Source organism: Haematobia irritans, chromosome 4 (genome assembly GCF_050003625.1).
Source record: "Haematobia irritans isolate KBUSLIRL chromosome 4, ASM5000362v1, whole genome shotgun sequence".
Classification (NCBI taxonomy): Eukaryota; Metazoa; Arthropoda; class Insecta; order Diptera; family Muscidae; genus Haematobia; species Haematobia irritans.
In genome coordinates, this window is record NC_134400.1 from 175,835,824 (window position 1) to 175,847,506 (window position 11,683).

The window sequence follows — 11,683 nt, forward strand, 5'->3', positions numbered from 1 at the left end:
TTTTTTTCTATGGAAAATTTGTGAAGTAGCTTTTAGTTGTAGAGAAATATTTTGCGAAATCTGCCAAACCTCAATAATTCTACCAATCTGCCAAACAATAATAAATCTACCATTTTTAGTAGAATTCTACCAACTGTGGCAATCGTGTATCTATTGCCAAAATATAGAGTCCTTTTCGATTACCCAAAAAATAAAACAATTCATTGGTTTCCAATTTGCTATTGCGCAATCACAGTCTGTTTTTATTCAAATCCATATTCTCTGATTTACTTTTTCAACAAAAGAGGGGCGGCAAAAGGAGTGGCTACTGGAGCAGCAGCATATGCGGCTGGGAAAGCAGCTGAGTGGGCAATGGTATGAGCATTGTAACTGGAGGCATAGGGAGCCACATATGAGGCACTACCAACAACAGCAGCAGCAGGTGCAGTATAAGCCAAAGGAGCAGAATAGGCCAAAGGAGCAGAGTAAGCCAAAGGCGCAGAGTAAGCCAAAGGTGATGAGTATGTCAAAGGTGCAGAGTAAGCCAAGGGAGCTACAACACCAGGTTTAGCAGCAGCCACAGCCAAGACAGCGAAAAAGCAAACAGCGATCTATAATTCAAATATTTTAATTAATTTTTATTGTTTTATTCTTTTGATGACTTCGTTTCAAGCAACTTACGAATTTGAACATTTTAGTTGGGTTTAGTTTTGGTTGTTTTGATGATTGACAATATTAAATTGATACCTACTGGCCCTATGGACTAGGCTTTTATACGAAAAATTCGTATTGGAATGAACACTTGATTAGTTAAACGTGTCACGTAGTCTTTGCGTAATGCATATTTACGTTAACACATTTGAATGCTAACTACAAGAATTAATGGTTGGGAATCTAACAAGGCTTTTTGTGGAAGGTTGATTGAACTGTGGCTGCCCTGTATAGTTAAAGAATAAATTTTATAGGTCCACATATGATGTGGTGATTTTTTAGAGACACCATGAATCCTTTTTAGATTAAAGAAGTAGAGAGTACCAAAGACTAAATACACGGGAAAAATATTAGCCAAATTTTTTCAAGTGAAATTTGAAATCAATTTGAAAATTATTGAAATTAATTGAAAATTTTTATATTTCAATTAATTTTCTAATCAAAAGAAACATCGAATACAAACAAGTATATACAGCACTAAGTTCGGCCGGGTCGAATCTTAAATACCCACCACCATGAACCAAATATTAGGGTTTCCTTTGAAATTTCAGGAGGGCTTGAGGACACTTCCCGAAGATAAATTTAAAGATTTCACCTATGAGGACTATATCAGATTCTGGATTCATAAGAAATCCAGAGTTTTAGGGGAATCATTAACATCTCTTGTAAGTGTACAAGAAAATTATAAAATAACGTCTTGATTTGAAATCTTAAATCTGTAGAAGTAAAGTCTGGAAATTTTACATTGAGTTTCAAGCAATTTTCATGATCAGTGCGCCTTCTACACCCTCAAGAAGTGAAGTTGGTCTATATGGAGGCATTACCAAATGGACCGATAAAAACTTAATCCGATACACGTTTTTGTGAGCCTAAAATACCAGAATATTTAAAATTTCAGGCAAATCAGATAAAACCTCTAGATTTCCAATTTCAGACAAATTGGATAAAAACTACGGTTTCTATAAGCCCAAGACCCCAAATCGGGAAGTCGTTTTATATGGGGACCATACCAAAACATGGACCGATACTCACAATTTTTGGCACACGTATTTGTGGTCCTACAGTACCTCTAGATTTCCAATTTCAGGTAAATTGAATAAAACTGAGGTTTCTATAAGCCCAAGAAGTAAAATCGGGAGATCAGTCTATATGGGGGCTATACCAAAATATGGACCGATACTCACTATTTTTGACACATCTCTTTATGGTCATAAAATACCTCTAGATTTCAAATTTCAGGCAAATTGGATAAAAACTACGATTTCTATAAGCCCAAGACCCCAAATCGGAAGGTCGGTTTATATGGGGACTATATCAAAACCTGGACCGATATAGCCCATCTTCGAACTTGACCTGCCTGCAGACAAAAGACCTCTAGATTTCAAATTTCAGGCAAATTGGATAAAAACTACGATTTCTATAAGCCCAAGACCCCAAATCGGGAGGTCGGTTTATATGGGGACTATATCAAAACCTGGACCGATATAGCCCATCTTCGAACCTGCCTGCAGACAAAAGACGAGTTTGTGCAAAATTTCAGCACGATTGCTTCATTATTGAAGACTGTAGCGTGATTACAACAGACAGACAGACGGACATCGTTATATCGTCTTTGAATTTCTCCCTGATCAAGAATATATATACTTTATATAGCCTGAAATCGATATTTCGATGTGTTACAAACGGAATGACAAACTTATTATACCCCCGTCACCAGTCATGGGTATAAAAATGAATTGTGTTAATTAATTTTTTAATGGGATCAATTCAACTGTTAATTGGCGTTGGTGATATATACTGTTATTTTCGTTATTGAAGCAATTTCAATTAATTGAAATGTGCTTTGTCAATGTTCAAAATTTTTTCCATTCAAATAAATGTTTAACGTATAACTTCTTAAAAAATTAAATAAGGATGCGAAAATGAACCACGTTTTTGGAAGCTCTTTTTTCTCTGGGTGATGAAGTTCAAGCGTAGTAGTGTGGCTGAATTATAATTACCTAGAAATAAATCAGCATGGAGTTGATAAGTCGAATTTGAAATGAATGGTGAATGTGATACAGGTGTTTATACCCTTCACCACTATTGTGGTACAGGGTATAATAAGTTTGTACATTTGTATGTAACGCCAAGAAGGAAAAGTCTGAGACCCATCGTTTAGAACACCGATCGTCTTAGAATTAAATTCTGAGTCGTTTTAGCGATGTTCGTCTGTCTGTCTATCTGTCCGTCCATCTGTCTGTCTGTTCATGTATTTTTGTGCGCAAAGTACAGGTCGCAGTTTAAGTCCGATCGTCGTCAAATTTGGCATAGGGTCGTTTTTTTGGGACAAAGACAATCACTATTGATTTTGGAAAAAATCGGTTCATATTTAGATATAACTGCCATATATATTTATCCCCGATCTAGTGATAATTGGCGTGTTTATCAACCGATGTTCTTCAAATTCCGTATATTCGAATATTTTATGAGTCTCGAAAAACTTGCAAAATATCAACCAAATCGATTCAGATTTAGATATAGCTCCCATATATATCTTTCGTCCGATTTAGACTCATATGGCAACAGATGCCAAAGTTTACTAGCGATTTTCGTGAAATTTTGCACAGAGAGTAAAATTGACATTCTACCAATGCTTGGTAAATTTGATTGAAATCGGTAACATTGTGTTCCACCCTAGTGCATTAGCCGACTTAAATTTTGAGTCTATAGATTTTCTAGAAGTCTATCAAATTCTGTCCAGATCGAGTGATATTTAAATGTATGTATTTGGGACAAACCTTTATATATAGCCCCCAACACATTTGACGGATGTGATATGGTATCGAAAATTTAGATCTACAAAGTGGTGCAGGGTATAATATAGTCGGCCCCGCCCGACTTTAGACTTTCCTTACTTGTTTAAAATTCAATTAAGCCTTTAATTTGAAAACAAATTGTGAACTTTTTTTCTGTGTAATTAGCATTGTGTAATTAACTTTTTACGTTATTTTTGCTTATTCGTTTTTAATAATGTGAACTCAATAAAATGTGAGTTTTAAACGCACAAGAAAAATGATCATACTTGTTTAATGAATAGCATTTCAAATCGGAATTTCAATTAGTTACTGCAAAACATTCGATAGTATCGATATTATCGATTGTTTTTTCGAAACTATCGAAAATATCGAATGGTGCGACTATCGATACTTTTGCAGTTCTATTATGCACTTGCATTTCGACTCAGATAAATAAGCGAGCAAAAATGAATAGATTCTCAAATTTAGATTAAATCCACACTTTTTGTTATCATATGAATCGATAACAAGTATTTTCAAAAATTAGGTCAGTAGGTATTGATAACGTGTCATCTATCCTATATGATCCAATAATAACACATTTAATTAATTTCCAATTTTTTATTGTAATCACAGTCGTTGTTTATTCAAATTCATTTTATATGATTTACTTTTTCAACAAGAGGGGAGCGGCGAAGGGAGTAGCACCATAAGGAGCAGCAGCATAAGCGGCAGGGAATGCAGCCGAGTGGGCAATGGTATGGGCATTGTAACTGGAAGCATAGGGAGCAACATATGAGGCACTACCAACAACAGCAGCAGCAGGTGCAGTATAAGCCAAAGGAGCAGAATAGGCCAAAGGAGCAGAGTAAGCCAAAGGCGATGAGTATGCCAACGGTGTAGAGTAAGCCAATGGTGCTACAACTCCAGGTTTAGCAGCAGCTACAGCCAAGATAGCGAAGAAGCAAACAGCGATCTATAGTTTACAAAATAAAGGAATATTTTAATAATGGTAAATTCTACATGTTTAATAATCCTTAAGGAAACTTACGAATTTGAACATTTTGTTGAGGTTTAGTTTTGGTTGTTTTGATGATTGACAATATTAAATTGAATATCTATTGGCCCTATGAACTAGATTTTATACCACCAAGAGTTCAATGGAACAAGCCAATTGATTATTTACGTGTATGCATAACACGTAGCGAATGCCTTCTCATATACCGCTTAAAAATTTTCAATGTTAACGAGAATAAACGAGAAAAAAAAAAAAACAATATATTTGTTTGTAGTTAAATTTTATTTTTTTCGACATTTTCCACAGCTCAATGAAATTTAGTTTTTTACGAATATCTCAAACATTTTATGGACTAAACGTGGGTATAAAGTTCAGTGACAATATGAACTAAATCGAAATACAGTTTTTCGTACGATTCCCAAAAATAATAAGAATTAACTACTGTAAGGTAGAGGTGTGCACGTGACACGAAATTGTCGTGACTCACGAAAATTTTCGAGTTTCGTGCATGAGTCGTGAGTCACGTTCATGGCAACAGCGTGAGTGGGCGTGAGCGTTATTAACAAACCAAAATGTCGTGCGTGAGCGCGAGTCACCAAAATAATATCTTCGTGAGTGTGCGTGAGTAACGAATTATACTCACGAAAATATTCCTGCTCACCAACATAACACGCTTAAGAGTTAAATTCAATTACAATTTTAACGACACCTGGGATCTTAAAAGTTTAATAGCACTCTCTCGAGTTTAATAATGCTCATGTTTGCAGACACTTCGGTAAGGTAAATTAATTATAAAATTATTCGTTAGTCACGATATTTTTCGTGAGTCACGACGTTTTCGTCCGTGAGTAAAAATTTTCTTTTCGTGAGTGTGCGGGAGTCCTACCAAAAAATATAGTGCGTGAGTATGATTTTTTAGTCGTGCGTGTGCCTGAGCGTGGGAATATATATATATATATATATATATATATATATATATATATATATATATATATATATATATATATATATATATATATATATATATATATATATATATATATATATATATATATATATATATATATATATATATATATATATATATATATATATATATATATATATATATATATATATATATATATATATATATATATATATATATATATATATATATATATATATATATATATATATATGTATATATATATCCGCATTTTTTAGAGTAAAGGAAACTTTCTCCAAACATTATAATTCCATGAACTAAAATAAAGTTAAATTGGCTTTAGTGAAATAGAGAGTCATTATAATTTTTTTTTTGAATTGGCATTAGGGCCCCTGTTTTGAATGCAATTACATTTTAATCAATCAGATAATCAGATCGATTTATTAGACAAACTGCCGCTTCCAATTACCCGAATTAACTTCCAGAAATTCTTGTCGTTAACCTTGAAAATTGTTAACGGGTATATGCATACGGCATACATTACGTGTTATGCATACTCGTACATAATTAATAGGCACGTTCCATTGGCACGTTCATTTTGGTATAAAAGTCTAGTCCATACAGGCAATAGATATTCAATTTAATATTGTCAATCATCAAAACAACCAAAACTAAACCTCAACAAAATGTTCAAATTCGTAAGTTTCCTTAAAGATCATCAGGATCAAGAAATCACCACTAATAAAAAATTCCTCTATTCCCAAATTATAGATCGCTGTTTGCTTCTTCGCTGTCTTGGCTGTGGCTACTGCTAAACCTGGAGTTGTAGCACCATTGGCTTACTCTGCACCTTTGACATACTCATCGCCTTTGGCTTACTCTGCACCTTTGGCCTATTCTGCTCCTTTGGCTTATACCGCCCCTGCTGCCGCTGTCGTTGGTAGTGCTTCATACGTGGCTCCCTATGCTTCCAGTTACAATGCCCATACCATTGCCCACTCGGCTGCATTCCCTGCCGCTTATGCTGCTGCCCCCGTTGTAACTGCTGCTGCTCCAGTTGCCACCCCTTTTGCCGCTCCCCTCTTGTTGAAAAAGTAAATCAGAGAAAATGAATTTGAATAAAAGACGACTGTGATTACAATAGAAAATTGGAACTTAATTGTTTGTGTTGTTATTGGATAATACAAGATAGCTGACGAAATATTATCAGCCCCTATATTTGCTTCAGGAAATATTTTTTATTTATACACCCTCAAAAAAAATCGCTTCTTTAACATATGTTCCAAACATATTTTGCAGGAAGCACATATATTATTGGATACTGCCGAAAAATTAATATGTTTGTTTTATGTGAACATATTATATGTTTGGAAGCATTTTGAGCCCAAAAATATTATATGCTTGGAAGAATTGTTCGCAAAGACGATTGTGGTCATTCCCTAACATACTCGTAATTTTCACTTCCACGAAATATTTTAGTTCTTGGTACCTTTTTCTGTAATAAAGGGTGATACGGTCAAAATTTGGTCAATATAAACTTGACATATTTCTTTCAATTTTGCATTTAAAAAACCTGAACGCCCCTCATTTTGAAGGTGTGTGTGTAGAATGTTGCTCCTGTTTTGATTTTGGAATTCACTCTTCAGTTGTCAAAATGCCGTCCAAGCAAGAAGAGTAGCGTATCAACATTTTGCTCGCGCATCGCGAAAATCCGAGCTACTCGCACGCAAAGCTGGCAAAATCGCTAAAAGTTGCCAAATCAACCGTTACAAATGTAATTAAAGTGTTTGGGGAACGTTTGTCGACCGCCAGGAAGTCTGGATCGGGGGGAAATCGAAAACCGGAAGCTGCTGAGAAGACAAAGAGAGTTGCCGGTAGTTTCAAGCGAAACCCTAACCTCTCTCTCCGAGATGCCGCAAATAAGCTGGGTGTATCGTCTACAACCGTGTATCGAGCCAAAAAACGAGCCAGACTATCGACTTACAAGAAGGTAGTGACTCCAAATCGCGATGTTAAACAAAATACGACGGTCAAAGCGCGATCCCGGAGGCTGTACACGACGATGCTGACGAAGTTTGACTGCGTGGTAATGGACGACGAAACCTACGTCAAAGCCGACTACAAGCAGCTTCCGGGACAGGAGTTTTATACGGCAAATGGAAGGGGAAAGGTAGCAGATATTTTCAAGCACATAAAACTGTCAAAGTTCGCAAAGAAATAACTGGTTTGGCAAGCCATCTGTACCAGTGGCTTGAAAAGCAGCATTTTCATAGCTTCCGGGTCTGTCAACCAAGAAATTTACCTGAAAGAGTGTTTGAATAAACGTCTGCTGCCTTTCCTGAAGAAACACGCTTGTTCCGTACTGTTTTGGCCGGATTTGGCATCTTGCATTACGGTAAAAAGGCCATGGAGTGGTACGCCGCCAACAACGTGCAGGTGGTTCCCAAGGACAAGAACCCTCCCAACACGCCAGAGCTCCGCGCAATTGAGAAATACTGGGCTATTGTCAAGCGGAACTTAAAGAAGACCAAAAAAACTGCTAAGGACGAGCAGCAATTCAAGGCAAACTGGCTTTCTGCGGTGACGAAGGTGGACAAGGTGGCTGTACAAAATCTGATGGCAGGTGTCAAGCGTGAGGCCCGGCAATTCGGATTTGGAAAAGCGAAAGCCTAGCTAAATATTTTTCCTGAATATCATACTGATTCCCTTGACCAAATTTTGACCGTATAACCCTTTACAAGTAGTGTTGAAGAAATTATTCACTTATACACACACACACACATATATATATATATATATATATATATATATATATATATATATATATATATATATATATATATATATATATATATATATATATATATATATATATATATATATATATATATATATATATATATATATATATATATGTATATATATATATATATATATATATATATATATATATATATATATATATATATATATATATATATATATATATATATATATATATATATATATATATATATATATATATATATATATATATATATATATATACATATATATATATAAATTTATATATGTTTTAGAGGCATTTGAGAGCGATGGTGTTAAATGCTAGTAAAAAACTGTTCACATACATTTATGTTTATATTATAAAATTATCTATGTATGTTTATACTCGACTCCACGTTCTTCTTTTGTTAGAGTTTTTGAATTCTTTCCAATTTTTTTTTTTTACCAAAAACAGTTTTTTGTTACAAAATTGTTATTTTTGGAATAAAAAAAAAAAGTTTTTTATTCAAAAATCAGTCAATTTCGTTTATATTAAGCACTGTTACTGTTATTAAATCTTTAATATAGTATAAATATAAATGTGTAAATTAAAAACAAACAAAAAATTGTTCGGTCGGAGCAGGGATTGAACCAACGACCATTTCCATGCAAGGCAGACATGCTAACCACTGCTACACGTGACAAACAAATGTATGTGTCTGTAAAATAATGTTATGTTTGCATGTGCTCGTGGGCGCTGCAAACTATGCTATATAAATGTAACTTATAACGATAATTATCTACTGGTGACTATAACAGCTACATAGCCCAGTGGATAGTGTGTGGGCTTACAAACTGTATGGTCCTCGGTTCGATTCTCCGTGCAGGCGAAAGGTAAAATTTAAAAAATTTATAAAAGTGAATAATTTCTTCAACATTATTTGTATTACGGAAAAAGGTGAAAGAAAAAGGAAAATTGAAAGAAATATGTCAAGTTTATATTAACCAAATTTTGACCGTATCACCCTTTATTATAGAAAAAGGTGCCAAGAACTAAAATATTTCGTGGAAGTGAAAATTACGAGTATGTTAGGGAATGACCACAATCGTCTTTGCGAACAATTCTTCCAAGCATATAATATTTTTGGGCTCAAAATGCTTCCAAACATATAATATGTTCACATAAAACAAACATATTAATATTTCGGCAGTGTCCAATAATATATATGTTTGGAACATATGTTAAAGAAGCGATTTTTTTTGAGGGTGTATAAATAAAAAATATTTCCTGAAGCAAATATAGGGGCTGATAATACTTGGTGTCAGCTATCTTGTTCTATCCAATAACAACACAAACAATTAAGTTCCAATTTTCTATTGTAATCACAGTCGTCTTTTATTCAAATTCATTTTCTCTGATTTACTTTTTCAACAAGAGGGGAGCGGCAAAAGGGGTGGCAACTGGAGCAGCAGCAGCTACAACGGGGGCAGCAGCATAGGCGGCAGGGAATGCAGCCGAGTGGGCAATGGTATGGGCATTGTAACTGGAAGCATAGGGAGCCACGTATGAAGCACTACCAACGACAGCGGCAGCAGGGGCGGTATAAGCCAAAGGAGCAGAATAGGCCAAAGGTGCAGAGTAAGCCAAAGGCGATGAGTATGTCAAAGGTGCAGAGTAAGCCAATGGTGCTACAACTCCAGGTTTAGCAGTAGCCACAGCCAAGACAGCGAAGAAGCAAACAGCGATCTATAATTTTGGGAATAGAGGAATTTTTTATTAGTGGTGATTTCTTGATCCTGATGATCTTTAAGGAAACTTACGAATTTGAACATTTTGTTGAGGTTTAGTTTTGGTTGTTTTGATGATTGACAATATTAAATTGAATATCTATTGCCTGTATGGACTAGACTTTTATACCAAAATGAACGTGCCAATGGAACGTGCCTATTAATTATGTACGAGTATGCATAACACGTAATGTATGCCGTATGCATATACCCGTTAACAATTTTCAATGTTAACGACAAGAATTTGTGGAAGTTAATTCGGGTAATTGGAAGCGGCAGTTTGTCTAATAAATAGATCTGATTATCTGATTGATTAAAAATGTAATTGCATTCAAAACAGGGGCCCTAATGCCAATTCAAAAAAAAAAAAATAAATAATAATAATAATAACTCTCTATTTCACTAGAGCCAATTTAACTTTATTTTAGTTCATGGAATTATTATGTTTGGGAGCCACCGTGGTGCAATGGTTAGCATGCCCGCCTTGCATACACAAGGTCGTGGGTTCGATTCCTGCTTCGACCGAACACCAAAAAGTTTTTCAGCGGTGCATTATCCCACCTCAGTAATGCTGGTGACATTTCTGAGGGTTTCAAAGCTTCTCTTAGTGGTTTCACTTGAATGTGGAACGCCGTTCGGACTCGGCTATAAAAAGGAGGTCCCTTGTCATTGAGCTTAACATGGAATCGGGCAGCACTCAGTGATAAGAGAGAAGTTCACCACTGTGGTATCACAATGGACTGAACAGTCTAAGTGAGCCTGATACATCGGGCTGCCACAAAACCTAACCTAACCTATGTTTGGAGAAAGTTTCCTTTACTCTAAAAATTTTTGCGGACGTTAGTTAAATGAAATAAAAACCGGACAAAAATTATACACAAATTAAGCATACAGATTTATTAAATTCGTATTTCTCACAAAATTTTAAATTTTACTACAAATGCGTCCATCATGAACTTCGTATGTCACTAAAGACATTCTTGCAATTTTGAACTCCAACTTTTTCCTTCAAACTACAAAATTTTCTTTAACAAATGAAAAGAAAATAATTATAAACTAACTTAAATTTTGTCGAAAAATATTTACATATTTCTGTGATATCGGCTTGATGCCATGAAATGAACTACAATAAAAACAAGTATATACGGCCGTAAGTTTGGTCAGGCCGATTCTTGTGTACCATCCACCATTGATTGCGTAGAAACTTCTACGAAAGACTATCATCCACAATCGAATTACTTGGGTTGTGGTATCTTAAAACTTCTTAACGTCGTTTTCTAAACTGTGAGTTAGTCCATACTTGGTATATATAGACAAAAACGTTATGTATAGGTAAGTCTACAAATAATTACGAATCGATATGGACTTTTGCATGGTACGTAGAGAGCCAGAATTGAAATATGGGGGTTGCTTATATGGGGGTTATATACAATAATGAACTTGATATGTACCAATTTTTGTGTGATTGGTGATCGATTTATCTGATATAACTATAAACTGATATGGACCTAATTAGGTATGGTTGTTAACGGCCATATACTAACACAATGTACCAAATTTCAACTGAATATGTTGAAATTTGCTCCTCAAAGAGGCTCCAAAACCAAATCTCGGGATCGGTTTATATGGGGGCTATATATGATTATGACTGATATGGACCACTTTTGGCATGGTTGTTAAATATCATATACTACCACCACGTACCAAATTTCCACC

At 35.0% G+C, this 11,683-nt stretch overlaps 3 protein-coding genes across 3 annotated transcripts; 1 reads left to right on the forward strand and 2 right to left on the reverse strand.

Moving 5' to 3' along the window:
* Positions 1-203: 203 nt before the first annotated feature.
* LOC142233713 (uncharacterized) lies at positions 204-705 on the reverse strand. Its single transcript, XM_075304717.1, has 2 exons — positions 661-705; positions 204-590 (listed from the first exon to the last, which is right to left on the reverse strand). Exons 1-2 carry the CDS (start codon positions 670-672, stop codon positions 267-269), a joined length of 336 nt encoding a protein of 111 aa, XP_075160832.1. The 5' UTR covers positions 673-705; the 3' UTR covers positions 204-266.
* A 3,409-nt stretch (positions 706-4,114) lies between these two features.
* Positions 4,115-4,634, reverse strand: LOC142233714 (uncharacterized). The gene is made up of 2 exons (XM_075304718.1): positions 4,519-4,634; positions 4,115-4,443 (listed from the first exon to the last, which is right to left on the reverse strand). Exons 1-2 carry the CDS (start codon positions 4,528-4,530, stop codon positions 4,135-4,137), a joined length of 321 nt encoding a protein of 106 aa, XP_075160833.1. The 5' UTR covers positions 4,531-4,634; the 3' UTR covers positions 4,115-4,134.
* Positions 4,635-6,066: 1,432 nt separating this feature from the next.
* On the forward strand, positions 6,067-6,572 carry LOC142235093 (uncharacterized). The gene is made up of 2 exons (XM_075306314.1): positions 6,067-6,111; positions 6,185-6,572. Exons 1-2 carry the CDS (start codon positions 6,100-6,102, stop codon positions 6,509-6,511), a joined length of 339 nt encoding a protein of 112 aa, XP_075162429.1. The 5' UTR covers positions 6,067-6,099; the 3' UTR covers positions 6,512-6,572.
* Positions 6,573-11,683: the final 5,111 nt, after the last annotated feature.